The following is a 20,829-nucleotide window of genomic DNA, read 5'->3' as shown; positions in this document are numbered from 1 at the left end:
TCGGCGTTCGGCGTCGGGGAATCGACGGCCCTTCTTGAATGCCTTCCCTTTCAAGCGGGAGACACGGGGCGTTGAACGTTCGACAACAAACAGGGTAGAACGGCGTCGATGAGGCGGCAGCTTCGATCCAAGCGGTGCTCGTCGATGACGGAGCGTTGGCGTCCTGCAAGGCAGAGGCGTGCGGGGCACCTCGATGACAATTGTTCTGGACCGCAAAGATTGTGAAGACGGGGGCGCAGCAAGGGCGTCGAGTCATTCGAGTCTTTGTGGTCTTCGGGTGGCAGGAAACCCACCGGCAGGTTTCTCCTCGGCGCGTTGGTCGTCCTCGACTTTCTCCGGCAGGATTAATGCGGTCGACGGTGCGGACGAGGGAGTCCTTCGATTCAAATGTTCTTAGGCAAGGAGCGGACGGCTCCGGTTGTCAGCGGCACGGCGTCAAGTGGTTTCCACGGCTGGGCAACACAACTTCGACGGGCCTCCAGCGGTTACACAGACCTGTGAACCCTGGTCGATGGCAATGGACTTCGACGGCGGCGATGTCCGGGTGCTTCACTTCGATCTCCTCGGCGGTCCCGTCTCGGGTCGGCAGCCTTTCGAGGGTCTGACTTCCAGGGCGCTTCGGCGAAGATGTAGCGGTGCTCGATGATCCCTCGGAGCACGGGAAGAGGGCGCCTTACCAGGTCCTCTCTCGGGTCACTCCTCGACGAATTCGGCAGCTTTCAGATCGGTCGAAGCAAGTGCAACAGCAAGTCTTCTTCTTCCAGCTGGGCGTCGAGGATCAGCAGTTCCAGTTACTCTTGAGTGGAGACTCAGCTTCTGAACGCTTCTGAACAATTACCAGTGGTGAGAGGTCCCAGATATACTATTCTGCCTCTCATCCACACTGCTGGCACACACTCAGCAGCCAATCATGCAGAAGGGCATTCATGCAGTCAGCCAATCAGGCACTCAGTGCATTCAGGCCACACTCCTCCCTTTCAGACACTCACAACAAGGAATGTGGATTGGGACAAGTACCCAGCCATTCAACACTACACACTGCATTCAGGCCAGTTTCGGGCAGGGCTGTCTCAGTCTTTGTCTCTCATGCCAGAAGCCAGACAACCACAACAAGGAGTGTATATTGGTCACACACTCCATTCACCCAGGTCCCACCCACAGGAGGTACCCACAACATACAGTAACTGGGAAGGATCCAGTCAGTCTAGCTGGGCCTTCACAACAACACCATATATGGAACTTCCACCCAACAGCCAGTCAGGGGGAAGGGACAGAGTCAGGGCTTCCCAGGACTTTGGGAAAACAAGGTAACAGACAATAGAAAGCAAGAGGCCACAGGGGCCATCTTGTTTCCTATCAGGAATCAAGCGATCCCAATGGCAGGGCCGGGGTATCCCAAAATGGAGGACACCCAGAGCACCTGTCAAATTCAGCATGGAGCTGCCACCAGCCCATACCCTGCTCTGTGGGCCACCCACAGGTGCCCAAGAACATACACTAGGGGCACAGGGTTGTACCCCTACCCATGGGTGCCATAAGGGTATCCCATGGGTCTGTTCACCAAACCAAAAGAGAGAGCTGCACTGCCAGGAGTCCCACATGGACTCCTGGGCAGAAAACACGACAGAACACACGATAAAAAGCAGTAAAGGACAAGGATTCAGAGGCCCTGTCCCTCTAATGCATTTCCAGCATCACAGGAAGGCATTCATTCTTTCTTTAAAGATAGCTTCAAAATCGTCCATGAACAAGTTATATAGAGTTGGTGCTAGGGCACATGCCTGTCTGACACCCCTATCAATAGATATCGGGTCAGACATAACACCCTAATTGTCAAGCCGGACACTAGCCTTACTTTCTTCATAGATCATCATGCAGAGATAAAGTAAATGCATGGGCATACCAAATGCTTCCAGTTTGTTCCAGAGCTTCCCCCGCTCAACTGTGTTGAACGCGGAGGAGAAATCTACGAACAGCATGTACAGGGTTAGTTGGTCAGTGCTATTGGCCTGCTCCATCAGCGTGTTCACAATGAAAATATTATCGATGGTCGAGCAGCCATTGCGAAATCCCATTTGGGCAACATCCAGAATATTTTTATCATTAATTCATCTATTAATTTCACTGAGAATTAAAATGCAGAAGATCTTACTAGGAACATCCGTTAAAGCTAGCAAATGGTAACTTTCAGGAGAATTACAGGGCCCGTTCTTATACACAGGTATGATATCAGACATCTTCCATGATTTAGGCATAATACCAGTATGAACCACTTTTTTAAAATATGATGGCCAATAGGTGAGCCCAGATTTCTGGATTGGCCTTGATTACAGTAATACAGAGCTCATCAGGTCCGGGTGCTCTAGAAGCTTTTAGGTTCTTAAGTATCAGTATAATATCATCCCTATATATGGTCATTTTAGGGATAGTTTTTTTTTTACAAGCTTATTAACTCCACCTCTGAATTTTTACATAAGGAAGCTCACCCATCTGGAGCTGTCAACAGGAACAATAAGCTCTTGTTTATCAGGATTACTAATGGACTTGAAGCTGGCCCAAAATTTCTTGGTGTTTCCATCAATCAGCAGCCTGATCATATGTTGCCAATTGATGTTTTCTTCAGAGGCAAGGTACCTTCTTATCCCATTTCTGTGTTTATTCCCGATCCGTCTTTTAGCCTTATAGATCAAGTGAGGACTAATATCACTATGATGACATAAGCGCAGTTCGACGCATCTCATTTTTCATGTCCCGTATGACCTTCTCGTAGATTCTCTGATTGCCTTGTCCCATCTTACATGGTCTTAGCTTACCACCCATAGGCATCAATCCATACATACACTTGGATATCCAATTCACTATGTCTTCTGCAGAACGAGTGATATAATCCTCTGGCTGTAATCCTTCACTCCAACTGCAGGCTTAAGCTAAGTTAGCATCCAACCACCCTAGTCTGTTACCCTTACAGGACACATTAACTTCGCTGATATTATCCAAACGTACTTGTTTAGTGACCCACATAATCATACATTTCAGCAGAGCATGATAACTAAAAGAGTTCATTACTGTTTCGAAATTAATCAGATGGTCATACAGATTGTCACTTAAGCAAATACAGTCTAATGTCGATGTATGAGAGCCATTAGTCCAAGTGAAATTAATTTTGTATTTATCAGACCCGGATCTATTCAGCACCTTTAATTCCATGTCCCTTATAAAGGTTTTCTACCTCTGTGCTTTTATCGTATCCACATTATTGGACAGGATAACATTTGAATTCAAATCACCACCCAATATGACATTCATAACATCATACATAGTTTGTCAATTAGACATTCATATATGTCCAATGGATGGTAGCTGTGAGGTTGTTTCCAGGAGGATCAAATATGTTGACCAGCATAATTCAGTTATTTTCAAAACAGACGACTTCTACCATTAAAACATTGGGATTAATAGAGATTGAGGGACACTCAGGTGAGCTAAGAGTATTTGATACCAGAGTAATTACGTCCCAAAAGGTTCTGCCCTTTTCTCCTCTTTTAGCATAGTTATGGTATGCGGTATACACATCAAAATCAATAGATTGCATAAACCAGGTCTCTTGGAAAAAAATAAATTGGGCCTTATTGAAAAGAGTATGAGAACCTGATTCAGCCAAGAGATGGCGATGCCCACTAGTATTCCATGATATTACATTGAGTCCAGCTCATTTGACATTATTGATGAGTGGCAAAAATGAGCATAGCCATTCCCATTGGGACTTTACTATGGCATCACCACCCTTAGGCATTTTTCCATAATTTCTCAGTTCACCATCATCAGACTTTTCTCTAATTTTATGCATTCCACCAATCTCACCACTTTCATCAATAAGATCCAGCAAATACCCACTTCTTTTCAGATCATCCTTACAATCCCTGATAAGGCAAACCACTGCTTCAGAGAACCAATGTACCCGGGTTAGCATTCCTGGGCACTGTTCCACAAACTTAGGATCCTCAATTTTAATAATCCTCAGTGTTAGTTGAGAATTAAGTATTTCGATCAACCTGCTTCTATTGATAGGCTTCTTATTTTTCTTGGCTCTTCCTGAGATAGTAAACTGTCTAACCGGAAGACATTTAGTCTCAGTCTCAGCAAAGTCAAGTCTCTTAGATGTTCTCCTACCCTTTCTTGGTGTTATCTGAGGTGATTCCCGTATGGGACTCAAAAACTTCACTTTAGTCTTATTAGAAACCAGGGACTCAATAGGTTCTACACTACTATCAGTACTACTGTCTAGTGTGGTGTCTGTGGAATTCAAAGAGTTAAAGCTAGATTCCTCAGATATCATTTCTACGTCAGGCTTTATAGGCACGTTCTTAGGCTTTGGTTTGTTTTTATTTTTTTTTTGTTTTTATCATTGCCAATAAGCCATGTTGTTAAATTGCCCGTTTTAAGAGCAAGCCTTTTAGCTTTTTTGGCTGCTCTCTTTCTGCCGTTTTGAGAGAGATTTTTTTTTATTTCGGGCAAGCTTTTGTCATTAATCACAGCCACTTCATCTCTATTATCCTGCTTACATTCAGTTAATATTTTGTGCTTCCGTCTTCTCTCCCTTTTGGACAGCCGACCACTCATATCACTCTGGCTTTCACTTTCACACACCAAGCCTTGCTGAAAATGAGATCCCACGTCTGGTGGCCGGTTCTACGTTATTTCGCCGAACGAAATTTCATCGTGGGACTTTTCATCGCCGACCCTTTCATCGCCAATATTTTTATTTATTTAGTTTTTTTATTTATGGTGGGGGCTGTGCCTCCCCAACCCCCCCCTTACTTAAATAATCATACCCCACCCCACACAAACACCCCCCCTAAAGAAAATGTTAGTTAAAAAAAATGTTGGCGTTGAAAAGTCCCACGATGAAAAATACTTCAACGAAATGCGTGTATACCTGATGGCCAATACCATTCAGAGACTCTACATTTGTACTTACATGTGACGTTACTATTCACCAACACGAAGGAGACAGTCTCTGCTATTGTAGATTCTGGGGCAACAGGATGTTTGTTTTGTCTTTTGTGTGCTTTGAGGCCTATGGGTGAGTAGCGCTTTATAAAAATTACAAATACAAAATAAATAAATATTACATTTGCACCCGAGTTGAGGAGCCCACTAGGTCAAAAGGAGTGGTTGAATCAGTACGATCAGTGGATGGGTCTTGTTTACTGTCAGGACCAATCACGATACAAGCACAACCTCTGAAGATATATCGTGGTTCGGGTGGATATCTTGCGCTCAAACCATACACTTTTGCTTTAGTATCAAAACATTATTGTTTTCCAAGTCCAACATCCTTATACATAGATTATTTCCAAATCAATCCAAAGAGTCAATTGGCATAATGTATCTCAAAAATGAGTGGTTTTAATTCTTCATACAAACACACAGCCGACACGTGTTTTGACCTCAGGTCGTTCTCAAGGCTGTACCAAATTACACATTCATTTAGTATATACATTTTATATAAGTTTTTAGAAAACCATACCATACAGTGTCACATGTCAGGTCAGGATGATGGGAAAATCACACCATATTTAAGCAATTAAATTCCAGTTTCAAAGAAAAAAATATAAATTGAACCCATAGATTAGTGTCTTAGTCCAAAACTTTTTGATCTATAAAAATAAGCAGTTTTTCTGTATACTACAAAAGGGATATATGTGCTACATAATTTAACAAAGACAAAATATGGTCAAATAGACTTCATTATATAAATCTCATGCGTGTTTAGTTGCTGCTATATTAAAATTTTAAGCCCAGACACCTTGTGAAAAAACTCCAACACACCCGGAATTTGAGTTACCAATTGGAGATTATAAATGTGTTAAAAATATCTTAATGAAGTTCTATTAAACAGAAAATCTTTTAGAGAAATTTGTGGGATTTGTGCTTACCCCATATATACTTCCTATAACTTTTTGATTTTAGTTCTCAATGCTCGGCGGTTTCTTTTGAGCATTTGTTTCAATCCTGTATAGAAAACCCTAGTTTGTTATGTAATGTTATAAAAAATATATCTGATGTCCCATAAATTAAAAACTTAAATGATTGAAAGACTCACCCACCTGCAGGGATGATTATATTGGGTCAGAAATTAGGTGAATATTTTAAGTTCCTGTAATCTTATCATTGTTTTAAGCTCCAAAATTCAAGAAACACCTACAAAATAATAATCTCAATTTAGTGAAATTGTTTAAGAATTGTGTCCATCAAAAATTATATATTGCATGTTCTACTTTTACTAATAACAAAGATTCCCCATCTCTATTAATTCTTTTGTTAAATCCAATTATCAAAGACCTTTTTGCTTTTTTAGTTTCCAATTATTGGATGGAGACACAATCAATTGATTATTGTGTCTCCATCCAATAATTGGAAACTAAAAAAGCAAAAAGATCTTTGATAATTGGATTTAACAAAATAATTAATAGAGATGGGGAATCTTTGTTATTAGTAAAAGTAGAACATGCAATATATAATTTTTGATGGACACAATTCTTAAACAATTTCACTAAATTGAGATTAGTATTTTGTAGGTGTTTCTTGAACTTTGGAGCTTAAAACAATTATAAGATTACGGGAATTTACAATATTCACCTAATTTCTGACCCAATATAATCATCCCTGCAGGTCGGCGAGTCTTTCAATCATTTAAGTTTTTAATTTATGGGACATCAAATATATTTTTTATAACATTGTATAACAAACTGGGGTTTTTCTATACAGGATTGAAACAAATGCTCAAAAGAAACCGCCGGGCATTGAGAACTAAAATCAAAAAGTTATAGGAAGTATATATGGGGTAAGCACAAATCCCACAGATTTCTCTAAAAAATGTTCTGTTTAATAGAACTTCATTAAGATATGTTTAACACATTTATAATCTCCAATTGGTAACTCACATTCCGGGTGTGTTGGAATTTTTTCACAAGGTGTGTGGGCTTAAAATTTAAATATAGCGGCAACCAAACACGCATGAGATTTATATAATGAAGTTTATTTGACCATATTTTGTCTTTGGTAAATTCTGTAGCACATATATCAGTAAGCCCTTTTGTAGTATACAGAAAAACTGCTTCTTTTTATAGATCAAAAAGTTTTGGACTAAGACACTAATCTATGGGTTCAATTTATGTTTTTTTCTTTGAAACTGGAATTTAATTGCTTGAATATGGTGTGATTTTCCCATCATCCTGACCTGAAATGTGACACTGTATGGTATGGTTTTCTAAAAACGTATATAAAATGTATATACTAAATGAATGTGTAATTTGGTACAGCCCTGAGAACGACCTGAGGTCGAAACACGTGTCGGCTGTGTGTTTGTATGAAGAATTAAAACCACTCATTTTTGAGATACATTATGCCAATTGACTCTTTGGATTGACTTGGAAATAATCTATGGATAAGGATGTTGGACTTGGAAAACAATAATTTTTTGATACTAAAGCAAAAGTGTATGATTTGAGCGCAAGATATCCACCCGAACCACGATATATTTTCTGTTTACTGGATACAAGCTTTGTGGGAAGCTTGAGGGCAGGATATAACTTGCTACCGACTTTTTCATTTAGAACTCTAGAGTGGTAAATAGCGCACGCAATTCAATAGCGATCCCACAACACTGTGAGCCAGCCTCTGAAGATGTTGTCTACAACAGGACATGAGGAGGTGATCACCTCTGATTTGACTGCTGCTCATCAATTTGGATTAATTTTAGAAATGCCATGGTTGGTGGCACATAATCCCAGGATTGATTGGGAGCAGCGTACTTTAATATTTGTCTCCTTACAGTGTGAGGACCACTTAAGAAAGGCCTTAGGTCCGACAGCTTACTTGGTGGAGGGGGCAATTCAGGCCAGTATTGGGGCAGTGGTTACAGATTTGCCGGATGAATATCAGGAGTTTGCTGAACCTTTTGACAAGGGAAAGGCAGAGACCTTGCTTCCGCACAGTAGTCAAGATTGTGTAATTGATCTTGAGCCTAATGCAAAGTTGCCATTCAGTAGTATATATGCTCTTTCCGAGAAGGAGACAAAACATTTGCGGGAGTACTTGGATGATATGTTAGCTTGTGGGTTCATCCGGCACTCTAAATCGCCAGTCTCTTCCCCTTTGTTCTTTGTGCCTAAGAAAGAGGGTATCTTGAGGACTTGTTTTGACTACCGAGCCTTAAATAAGGTTACAATAAAAAACAGGTTCCCTTTAGCTTTAATATCTGTCCTACTTGATCAATTGAAAACAGCCAAGGCCTATACTAAAATGGACTTGAGGGGGGCTTATAATTTGATTTAGGTAAAGGAGGGGGACGAGTGGAAGACAGCTTTTCACACTAGGTTCGGCCTATTGGAGTATTTGGTGATGCAGTTTGGACTATGTAATGTTTCTGCAGCTTTTCAGCATTTCATGCAGGAGGTATTGCAGGATTACGTGGATGTTTTTGTCATTGCGTATATAGATGACATTTTGATTTACTCCAATTCTGTGAAACACCATGTTCAACAGGTTAAGGAATTGTATTTGAGAAATTGGAAAAATTTGAAATCCATACCACCCGGGTGGAGTTTTTGGTGTTCATTATAACTCTGTCTGTGGTGTTGATGGATGGAAGATACAGGCTGTAACTCAGTGGCCATCTCCTAAATGTGTAAAGGATGTTCAGTCATTCCTGGGGTTTGCCAATTTCAATTGGCGCTTTATTAGCAATGTTTCACATATCATACTCCAATCATACAACTATTGAAGAAGGCCACAAAGTTCAGGTGGGGTGAGGAGGGGGAAGCCACGTTTAAGGAGTTAAAGACTGCTTTTGCAGAACCTCCAATATTGCAGCATCCATATTTAAAGACTGTTTCAGGTGGAGACAGATGCTTTAAATCTTGCAATAGGCACAATTTTGTCTCAACGGCAGAAGATGGGGTGTTGCATCCAATGGCTTTCTTTTCGAGGAAACTGACTAGCTGTGAGAATAATTACACCAGTACTGATAAGGAATTCTTGGCAGTTTTTGAAGTGGCAGCATTATTTGATGGGTGCGCGCCATCCTGTAGCGGTGCTTACCGACCTCAAGAATTTGTAGTTTATAAAGTCAGCTAAGACTTTGAGTCCACACCAGTTGCAGTGGTCTAGGAATTTGACTTTGTGGTCACTTATCTGCCAGGAAAAAACAACGGGAAAACAAATGCTCTAACCAGACAGGGAAACACTGAAATTACTGTTCAAGAGAACGGAAATATAATAGCAATGGACCGAATAGTTGGGGCTGTGACTAGGGATATCCTGGTGGAAGTACAGAGGAGTATCCCCACTCAGGAGATGCAGAACTGGAAAGACGGGGAAGCAGGAGCATTCAGGATGGGTTATCATAGCAAGCAGGGAAACTATACCTTCCCAGTAAGTCCTTGCGGGATAAGGCCTTGCTATGGTGCCACAAATCTCGGTTGGCAGGTCATGCGGGTGAAAGGAAGACATTAAAGATGTTACAAAGATATTTTTGGTGTCAAGAAATGGCTCTGGATACTCACAATTACATTCAGCAGTGCGAGACATGTATGCGATCTAAGGCAGATCATGCTAAGAAGGTAGGATTGCTACAGCCCCTGTCAACTCCAGAGGAACCATGGACGATATATATCCATGGATTTTGTAACTGAGCACCGAAGGACGGAGAGTATGACACCATAATGGTGGTCGTGGATTATTTCTCCAAACAGGCTCACTTTATTCCTTGCGGGGGGCTACTCAACGCTGGAGACTTGGCTAGGTTTTTTCTCCAGCATGCAGTATAATTGCATGGTTTGCCCCGGTCCATTCTGTCGGATCAGGGTTCACAATTCACTTCCAGGTTTTGGCGAGCCTTTTGTTCTATGTTGGGAATCTCATGCACTCCATCCACAAGTTATCATCCTCAGACCTATGGGAGACAGAGAGTAAACCAGACAATGGAACAGTTTCTGGATTGCTTCATTGCAGATGACATAACCTCTTGGGTGCAGGCGTTATAGCTTGCAGAATTCTGCTGTAACAATTAGTACCATATCTCGTTGGGTATGTCACACAATAGGTGCTTGTATGGACAGAGTTAAATATGTTGCCTGAGGTACTGCCTACTAATAACAAAATTCCAGAGGTGGCCCAGTGTGAGCAGGAGCTTTCCAAGATCAGACAGAAGGCACAGCAACACTTACTAAGGGCAAAGGAATCATATAAGAAGTATGCCGACAAGAAGTCCCAATTATGCAGTGGGAGATAAGGTGTGGCTGTCTAAACAGAATATTAAGTTGTCTGGATCTCGCAAACATTTGCCACGATACATTGGCCCCTATGCGATTGAGAAATGTGTTTCTTAAACAGTAGTACGATTGCAACTGCCATCAAGCTTGAAAATACACCCTGTGTTTCATATTTCCTTAGTGAAATCTGCGGTTTCATTCTGCTCGGACCCAGAAGCCTCAAGTGTTGCTGACAAATGGACATGAAGAGTATGCGGTGCAATGGATTCTTGACTCCAGGAGGAGATGCAGTCGTGTATGGTATCTCATTGAATGGGCAGGGTACGGGCTTGATGATATTTCTTGGGAGCCGGCATGGGAAGTGCATGCTCAAAGGAACTGCTCACAAATCTCGACTCAAACTCTCCTGCTATTCTCATTCTCCTTGACCTCTCTTCTGCCTTTGACTTGGTCAATCATTCTAGCCTCATAAAGCAGCTCTAAAGATACTCTTGGTATATCAGACCGGGCCCTGGGTTGGTTGACCTCCTTCCTCACTGACCGCCCTTACCAGGTGCTCCTGGGATCCTTCTTCTCCTCCACCACACTCTCTACATGTGGTGTTCCCCAGGGCTCCATCCTGTTGCCTTGGCCTTTCAACATCTACCTTGCACCTCTTCCTCACCTGATCTCTGCTTCCCATCCTCATTTTCAGTGTTACGCAGATAACACAACTCTCCTTCAAGGTCCCCTCTTGCTCCTCATTTATCATCACTGACTGACTGCTATTCAGTCTTGGTGTACCTCCAATGATCTCTGTCTTAATGCCAGTAAGACCGTGATCCCTACTATCAGGACTCCTGCTCCCCATTTCCTTCCTGCACTCTAGCTCTCCTCTGTGGGTTTACCTCCCTCTCCTTCCACTGAGGCCAGAAACCTTGGGGTCATCTTCAACTCCTCTCTCGCTTTTACTCTTCACATCTTGGACCTTTCCAAAAAAGGCCAACTTTCAATTTCACTTCCTCAGAGGCATTCTCCCGTTCCTCACCTTCCCCCAGAAGCTCAATGTGTCTAGAGCTCTGGTCCTTTCCAGGTTAGATTACTGTAACAGCCACTTGCTGCAAGGATCAAATTCAAAACCCTTTGCATCGTCCACAAGGCCGTCTGGGGACTCGGACCACGCTACCTGCAAAACTCTCTTACTAAATACTCTCCTTCCAGATACCTTCCATCTTCAGGCTACAATTCTTTGCTGATCAATCGTTTCTCCAAGCAAAGGGCTGGGGCAGATCTCTCTTCTCAGCTGGCTCCCTCCTATGGAACAGTTTCGCTCTCTTTCTCTCTGTCTTGAGTCGGACCACCTCAAGTTCTGCAAACAACTAAAGACTTTTCTCTTCTCCTCCTCCCTCCCCCTCTCCCATGCTAACCATCCCCTCTGTCGCTCAGATTTGCAGCCTGGTCCCTCAAGAGTCCAATAGGGGCCTGGCCCAATCACCATCAGCAACCCCCCCCTGCAATGCCCTCTGGGCCAACATCCACCAATCAAGTGCTTCCGGCCTGTTGCCACCAGCACCTCCCCCTTCACTGTCCTGAGGCCCACACCTGCCTTGGGTGGATTGTCTCCACCCTGCACTTACCTGCTGGGCGGTCTACTTTCCTCTTCACTCAGGACATCTCCGTCCATGCACTTACTTGCTGTCCCCCCCGACAGCCACCTCTTGCACTTCCCCCATGGGGGACCCTAACAGCACTCACTTCCCCTCTCACTGTACTTTCAAATTCTGAATCTGACAAGGCCTAGCAGGACTGCTGTTTGCCTAATTATTTATTAATTCTCTTTTCCACTGTTTTTTTACTTACGTGTACCCTTCCCTTTTTGCCTTGTGGTGTTTGGAAACATGCGGCTGCTTTATAACTCCAGCGGTACTGATGAGGCCCAACAAGGTTGAAACACGTGTATGGGGTTGCTGTTGGTACTCTTGTTCAGAAGGGAATTGCCATAGCATTCTGGTGCTGGACTGCCCATGTGGGCGGAACAAAGACTGATATGCTAATGGATATTTCCCATCTGTGAAAGGTACAGTGAGCTAATGTGTGGCTGCGGACTCTCGACTGGGTACCATCCCAAAGAACAGGCCATTGGGCCATGTTCGTTCTTGCAGAGGGGCGCCTATGGACTAAATTTTAAAATGTGTTTGTTTAGGGCTGCTCTGAACCTGTTCCCGATTTAAGAGTAATATATATATATATATATATATATATATATATTAAAGTACTGACTAGTACATTATTCATGTTTTCACAGATAACTAGATTTTTGCCAAAAGTTGATATGCAAACAAAATGGGATTTCAAATGGGAGTTGCCATATTTCTGCTCGAGACTCCTAAACCAATCTTTAGAGAGAGGCTGGATGGGGTGGAGAGAGAAGGGTAATTGTCCAATCTTGGTTGCAGGAATTCTTGCAGATCCCTGTCGAAAACTGAAATCTTGTTGGTGTCATCACTGGTATATAAAGTGGATGCACTATGACCATCTGACAGCCGCAAGGAAATGCCAAAGAAGATTGATAAGACTGCATCTGGGTGGAGCTGTCTATGGCTGGGGAAGCCTAAACCCGATTGGGCACTACGATGAAGAGTTGGGGGCCATCCTTGAGAGGGGGAGTGACGGACCCCTGCCCTGTCCTCCCAGAGGGTCTGGAAATGCAGCTGGATTTCCTGAACTTGAACCATTTGAAACCGGAGGGGGCCGGGAGGAGGGGGTGGAGTCTGCATTCATTAAATCCTTTCACTTTATAGTGGGTGGGTGGGGAAAAACTGTGTAGATCCTTAGTCTATTTAACTAAAAATATTAATTTAATGAATTCCCCTTGGCAGAACACTACGGGGTGACTTTTGTTAAAGTTTGAAATGAACAAAGCTCATTCCCAGTGTGCGCTGACGACCATAAACTGTAATTTAATTGGGTAATCCTACTTGTTCAGCTTTACCAACACAGGCGGTTAAGTGGAGGCGGGGTCTGAAATCCAACATTTCCGAATCATTCCAATTTGTCTGTGCAACTTCCGCAACATCCACCAAAGTAGGGGGGTCTGAAAACAAACGGATAAATCACCCTGTGTTTATTTTGAAGCAGAGGTGTGGGTGAAATAATAGTTGCCATATGCATTTGTACAAATCTGTAAACCAAACTGCTAGCATTTCAAGAGCGCAGGAAAATCGAAATTGCACAGCACTGCATATATATATTAATTTTGTTCCCTGGCCAGTTTGATAATTTCTTGGAAGTGAAATCTGTAGAAAGTAAAGCATTGCGATTTGTGTTTGTCCCATTCTATTTGTGTGATTTATTTCTGTAACAAGAAGTTTAATTGTGAGCCACAAAGAAGGTGGCGTGTGTTGTTTTAGTGTGATCTCCATTTTCAATTATACAAATGAATACAAATATATTTCCTGTACACCGCCCTGGTTCATGGCTCATTGGTAGATTAGGGGGAGGGATCCACGGGGTATGAGATGAATTGGAAATAGGGCTGTATAAACAACTGACATTAAACAGTTTATAGTGTGGCACCTGGCTTGGGGAGGGAAGGCTCTTCCTGTGTTGAGGGTGCCTCTCAATAAACTGTTAGTTTTGAACTTGGGTGCATTTGGTGGCACCCTGATAAGGATGAACTCTGTTTAGGTAGGGTTGAGTTTCAAGTAGGCACTTGACATAGTGGCTTAAATGCTTGTGAGGCAGGGTTTCAATTGCTAAATGTTGACGGAGCAGTTGATCTTCAGGAGCAACTCTGTCATCAGCATACGGGAGGATTTTGAGTAGTGCTTCGTGGTTGACAGTGTCGAAGGCGGTAGAGAGCTTGTGCAGTTGGCATGTGTTGCCCTTGTCAATGATGAAGAGTATATCTTGTCGCTGACCTGGAAGGTGGCGGCTTCTGTGCTGCAGGTTGGTCGGATGGTGAACTGGTATTCTTGAAGAAGTTGTGTTCAACAATATTTTCATGTAGGTGTAGGTGGGGTGTGATGGTATTCTAAATGATCTTGCCAAGAAACGGTAGATCGATTATGGGATGGTTGTTTGCTAGATCCTCAGGACTGACTGTGAGCTCCATTGTTATGGGTTGGATATGGCCAGTTTGTAATGCATAAAGGAAGAAGCCTTAGACAATACTGTAATAGACCAGGCTGCTCTTTTATGGCAGCTTAGGTAAAGCAAAATATCTCAGAGAAAAATGCTGGCATAGTAACACAGTTTTGCCACCCACTACCAAAGAGATGCTGTGGTCCATTACATGGCAAAACATGGTGCAATGCAAAGCCCGTTTTCTGGGGATTTGCTGCTGCTTTGACCACACCTTTCAACTCGCACTGATTTCGATGGGGTCACCTACCCTGGACTCATGTGCACCTTCCTACCTAGCACCGTCCTCCCCATAAGCTTAAAATGGGCACACCATCGGAGCAAACATATAACCATCAAAAAAGTATTCCTCCATTGACTTCAATGGTATCAGACGCCTCAAAACATCTGACTTCACCCGCCTCTTACAGGAGACCCAACAGGTATTCCAGCATGTTTTTAACAAGAACATTTGTTACCAGAAGAAAATGCATGTTTGTACCTGGGTTTTTCACAAGTTCAGTAAGCGTGCTCTGGTACATGCTCACCATCTGCTCGTAGTGAGTTATGGCACTCTGACGCAGATTTTCCCAGTGTGGAGCGAGGTCTCCAAGCTCCTTGAGTTCCTGGATTCTGAATAAAAAGACAAAAATAACTGAGTGAATTCAGGCCAGAAACCAACAGGAAGTTTGGAAATGCAGTGACATTTTCCCTGCAATATGACTCATGAATTCAGACTGCAAGCATCACAACTTCCTTTTCATAGACTTTGACAGAGTAAGGACTGCCATGAGATTGGACTGGACTTGGAGTAATGAACACTACCAGTAAGTATAATCAGGCCTTTACCTCCTTGTCCATCTTCATCGTCACAGTCCTTACTAGAGGAAGTCCTCGGCTTGGGGTAATGACGATTAGCAACAACAAATCGGGACAATTTCACACCATCCTTCTATCAAGCCAGACAGGATCAGCGCAGGGCATGTGCAGCATGTGCGGCTGCACTTGGCCCCGCGTCACTCATGGGGCCTGTTCGTATGTAGTCATAGCATCGAATGCCAAAGCATGGAATGCCTTACCATCTAAAAAAAGCATCGGAAAAAAAAGCATCTAATGCAGTTTCTTTTAAGGTAAAAGGTTTATTTTAATTGTATTGGGGTTTTAAAGGTTAAAAAAGGGGGGTTGGGGTGCGACCACCACATTAAAATAAAAGAAAAAATACATGCATTCAATGCTTTTTTTCCTATGCTTTTTTTTAGATGGTAAGGCATTCGATGCTTTGGCATTCGATGCTATGCCTATAAACCAGTCTGTTAAGATGCATTTCTAAACTCTGACCTGGTGGGCAGAAGTTTAGGAGGCCACCCTCGGTTTAGTGAAACACAGGAACCTTCTGGACAAGCCAGACCAATTTAGGTAGCTTGGCAGGTGCTCAAGACTGAGTGTCAGGAGGGCCGAGAGTGATCGGGAGCCCACAATGAGCACACACATCAACAAACCACAAATGACTCTTAGACTAATGTATATGAAAAATATCTATACATTTATTGTCGGCAGGACCAAATAGACACAGGTAACTTTAGCAATGAGAAAAACTGTTATCACTTAAACCTTAAACTACATAATGTATATACAACACGGTTCCTAAAGCAATTTTAGTTAGAAGAAATAACCACAACCTGTGAAGGTAGGGTTATTAAGTTAGCACACAAATGGCATTAAGAAGTTCTTCAGAGTTTATTCCCTAACTTTGGAGTCCAACCCTAAGAAGTGGGGAGCCTTATGCTCAACAGTACAGTTGTGCATAAAAACGCATGATCGCGCAGATGAACAAAAGGCGGGTCTTCTTGTAGGGGCTGTAGCAAGTCAGGAAGGGGCTTGAGGCAATGATGAATTGGTCCCCCCTATTCGAGTAGGCCCTGCCCTTGGTGGCAAAGCAGTGTTCAAAAGGGGATAATAGCTAGGGAGCGCAGGCTAACCCAGCCAATTTCGAATACCTTTAAGGGATAGTCATGCGTAAAAACGATTGTCTGTGCCAGGGGTCCAGTACTCACCAGCCCGCGGCACAGTCCGGACCAAACTTTGCATGTTTAGTCGAGGTAGCTAGTAGGTTCGAGTCCTGCAGTTTTGGTGCGCTCCGGCTCTCAGAGGCAGAAATGGAGAACGATCATCCGTGATGGGACAGTTGCCTTTTCTCAGCTTCCGAAGGAGGTATGAAGAAAATTCTGGTGCAGATGACTTTAGGGAACGGGAGAGCAGAACAGCAGGGGAACAATAGCGACCATCACCACTAGGTAGTGACGCCGGAATCGTTGCGGGCAGCGTTACGCACTCTCCTAATTCGGGACCCAGAGGAGCTATGCATGTGAAATTTGACATGAGAATGCACGAGACAAGGCACAAGCGTTGTCTGAAGTCTCTGGTCTGCAATCGAGACTTTAGCCTGACCAGTAATAAGCTGATGAAGAATTTTAAACAAAACCGGGTTCTAATGCATGGTAAAGGTGCCACAGTTCCTCAGCTGCTACCTCCTCGCTATTACGCAGGCCTCAGACGTTATTTCGTCAAAAAAGAGCAGGCCCATGCTTTAGCTAACAGAGCTGGCATTAGCATCTCTTATTAGTGCTGGGCTGCAGCTAGTGAAAATCATGGCGTGTCAGTGTAGAAAGGGTGTTTGGCCTAGGGAATGTACAATTTGAGGCAACTTCTTTGATTGCTTTATGCTTTATGTTTAAGTGTGGTCACAGTATGGCATGCTGGTCACAGCCACATACACAAAACATTCTGGTATGCTATTGTACGGACATTGGACACATCAGACAAAAACAAGCATATGCAATGGTCGAAGTGTACAAAAAGAAGTACTGTAACTATGTTCCCTGCTGGCCTGCACCCACTTCCCACAAACCCCATCACCACGTCCCATCCCAAACACAATACAAGCTCCCAAACACATGCACCTGATTTTTAAGGGATCGTTCAGAGCAGCAAGTTTCAACTTCTTCCTACACTTTTATTTGAAAATGTTAACCATTCCGGAACGGTTTCTTTTGAAAATAACAGTATAGGAACAGTAAAACTTAATTTTAAAAAGTAGAGGAACACCGCTCCCAACCGCTCCCGCTCACTTCGACCACTGGGCATATAAGCTGTTACATACGGGAGCACGACATAGACGCCTATAACCAATAGGGGGTGGCTTGTGCAGCGCACAAAACATTGCTGCACACATCACTGCATTGATCTGCCATGGACTACTGTCTGCATGATGACAGACAATGAACTCTACTTTTCTAATCAAGGTGCCAAGTGACATTGAGTTGTAATCTGGTGTGCGTGCAAGGCAGTGGCTGGCTTGTTTAGACAATTAGAAGGCCTTTAATGCTGAGCAGATGTATTTAGTCTATTTCCCAAAGCAGCCACTAGAATGCCTAAGCAAGAAAATGACAGTTAACCTTCCCAGGGATGTACCATATGTAACTAAAATGTAACAGACATAAAATGGGTGTGTCAAATAAAGAGACATGAAAAAAAGGAAAATAGTTTAAAACCTTTTCTGTGTGGCATTTTAATTCCCTTTGCAGAATGCCTACGTTTGGTCATCTAACTGATCCTTGTGCTGGCCTGGTGAATAAAAATGCCCCATGTTCAGTTCTTGAAATGTTAAGCACATACTGAGTAAAAACAATGGCTTGTTAAATGAGCATTCACTTATAAATTGCCCCCACTTGAAAGGCTGTCAACACAAAGAAGGAGGGCCACTGGGTGTGCGACTGCAGAGCATCTCACACACTGCATTTGGAATATGTATTCCTTCCAACGCATCTCAGTCGGCAGAGATCAGCCAGCCGTATATGGCAGAGGAGCACACACCGGCACAGCAGGATGCTTAATCCTTTGTGCAGCAAGATCAGAGTCCGCTTTCTGGGTGGTCCCCTTACTGACCCCCCCCCCCCTCCCTGAGCTCCACCCGAACCAAGAAACAGGACTGCATGTAAAAAACACCTTTCAGCGTTTAAAGCAGGCAGACAGCACGCGGGGAAGAATAACAGGCGTAGATTAGCTTTTAAACGGGGAGAGTAATTTAAATGCACTATTAATGCTTAGGTGCTTTTGCTATCAACAGGCCTTGCTTGGTGAAAATGGGAGTTCCTGCCCATGCAGAACGCAGGGAAATAATCTCCACTTTAACCAGGAAATTCATAGTATTACCCTGGGGTATGCTTTTCTATTTTAAATTGAACAGAATTGATTAATTCCCGACATTTCTGCTCCTGGATGAAGGTAGACTATGGGCCTCATTACAACTCCGGCGGTAGCCGTGCCGGTAAAACCGGCAGGCGGCCGCCGGAGTTGAGATTTTTTCTGGCGCATGGCTCCACGGAAACTTTGGGGGATTATGACCCCAGTGTTCCTGGAAGTCAGGCACCGGAAAAATGTAAACCCCCATTCCCATTGAGTCCTATAGGACTCAATGGGAATGGGGATAACGGAAGCACCGGCAACGTTATTAACAGTGCTGGTGCTTCCCGGAAAGTCTGCGTACGGGTGCCGTCCTGCATACCAGGTCAGACTTGGCGGGAGGGGCGACAGCGCACGCAGACTCTGAGTGTGCCGGTCCAGTAACATCAGCTTACCAGCACCGTTGTTACCAGACCAGCACACTCATAATGACGCCCTATGAAATGGAAATCTGCTCGGCCCCCACTAATATTTTTAAAAACTCCAACTTTATTTTCAGGCAATGCCCCTTGTATTTGGTAGGATGTGATAAAGTATGCACAAAGAGGTTTTCTGCACCAAACCCTATCACAAGGTCAACAGACAAATGGATGTGGAGAAACGAGAATGCACATGAAACCCAGTGTCCGGGTTTTCCTATCAATGGGTATCTGCGGATCAGGCAATCAGTGTGGCTGTAAGTTGTTTGCTTGTGCTCGTCCTTTACTCCTTCTCTTACCCACAACAACTTGTCCCCTTTCCTTTGTCCGCTCCTCCTCCTCTCTTCTTTCTGACACTGCATCTTTCTTAGCATGCTCGCTTAGCCGACATCCTCTCTCGATCACTCAAGTCTATCCATTCCTTCTTCCCAATCTTACTGCTCTTCGTAAACTATGAATCACGACCTCTACTTTCCCATTTTCCTTCAAGCATGCTGTTATTTTTCTATTCTAAAAAACCTTTCCTTGACCCCACTGTGCCCCCTAATTTTTGTCTCATCGTTCTTCATCCCTTTCTTTCTAAATTCCTTGAATGTGTGGTGGTACATACACACAAGTAATTTTTTTACTCGTACCAATACACACTTCTTCCTCCTTTGCAGGCAGGTTTCCCCCTTCACATTCCAAAGAAACGGCACTCTCCTGCACGTCTCTAACGCCATGCTCGCTGCTTGTCATGCTAAACTTTCCTTGATCCTTGCTCTTCTTGACCTACCTGCTGCTTTTCATACTGTCTTCATCCCACTCTTCTTTCCACATTTGCCTCTCATGGCATTCCTTGCCCTATTCTCCAATGGTTATGTTCTTTGCTTTCTGGGAAAACTTCCTCTGTCTTTTGGGCTGGACCAATCTCCCCTAACTGCCTTTTCAATTTAGAGTGCCACAAGGCTCTGTCCTAGGCCCTCTCATTTTTCCCCTCATATCATTCCCCTCTTTGCTCTTATCACTTTATTTAATTGACTCACAGATCTTTCTTGTTCATCTTTCACTGATACACTCCACTTTAGTCTTTTCCAGCTTCCTTTCTGCTATCCAATCTTGGATGCACTCCCACGTTTTCATCATGATCCCACTAAAACTGAGGTGCTCTTTTTCCCTCTACATCATTCCGCCTTCAATGCCTCCCCCTGCCGTTTTGTGTCCTCCTTTCTATCTGTCCTTTTCTCATTGTGGTCATATTGTTGGCTTGACGTTTGACTCCTCTCTTTCTCTCTTCATAGCTCTAACGCTGGTGGACTCTGTTTTAATCTTTACAATACTAGCTCATCCTTTTCTCTCATTTCATGCCACTAAACGTCTCATCTTTTCTCTGATATTTTTCCGACCTCCTATTTGGATTTCCGGCCTCTCTTCTCACCCCTCTAAGATCAGTGTTTCATTCTGCTATCCATCTTCTTTTCTCACTCCCTCCCTGATTCTCTTGTCTAAGGAACAAGTTACTTACCTGTAACTGTTGTTCTCCAGCATGGGTCTGGCATGGATTCACATGCTCATGAATATTCCCCGTCGTCAGGCTGGGAATCCTCGGTAAAGAAAAATCAGTATCAGTTTCGTTTCTGATCTGTCTTTCATAGTAGTAACCAATCACTGATCTCTGCGTCATACTGACCACAGCCAATGACTGCCCTCTACCTAAGCCCCACCTCTGGCAGCCATCTTCAGATTTGGTAGCACGTGAAGAGGCAGTATGACCAAGTGAAGAGCCGCAGAGGGGTAGGCGGGAGGGTTCC

At 43.5% G+C, this 20,829-nt stretch overlaps 1 protein-coding gene across 5 annotated transcripts in view; it reads right to left on the bottom strand.

Annotated features, from left to right (window-relative positions):
- The window catches only part of INPP4B (inositol polyphosphate-4-phosphatase type II B), a 3,177,224-nt gene that overhangs the window by 1,002,865 nt on the left and 2,153,530 nt on the right, over nucleotides 1-20,829 (bottom strand). For all 5 annotated transcript variants that reach the window (XM_069631181.1, XM_069631178.1, XM_069631177.1 and 2 more), the window contains one exon: nucleotides 14,881-15,011. In XM_069631181.1, coding sequence (XP_069487282.1) covers nucleotides 14,881-15,011 — 131 coding nt within the window. The remainder of the gene's footprint in view (nucleotides 1-14,880; nucleotides 15,012-20,829) is intronic.

This window comes from Ambystoma mexicanum, chromosome 6q, assembly GCF_040938575.1.
Source record: "Ambystoma mexicanum isolate Mex_15411 chromosome 6q, UKY_AmexF1_1, whole genome shotgun sequence".
Taxonomy (NCBI): Eukaryota; Metazoa; Chordata; class Amphibia; order Caudata; family Ambystomatidae; genus Ambystoma; species Ambystoma mexicanum.
Note: the sequence above shows the minus strand (reverse complement) of the source record. Positions and strands in the feature narration are given on the sequence as shown.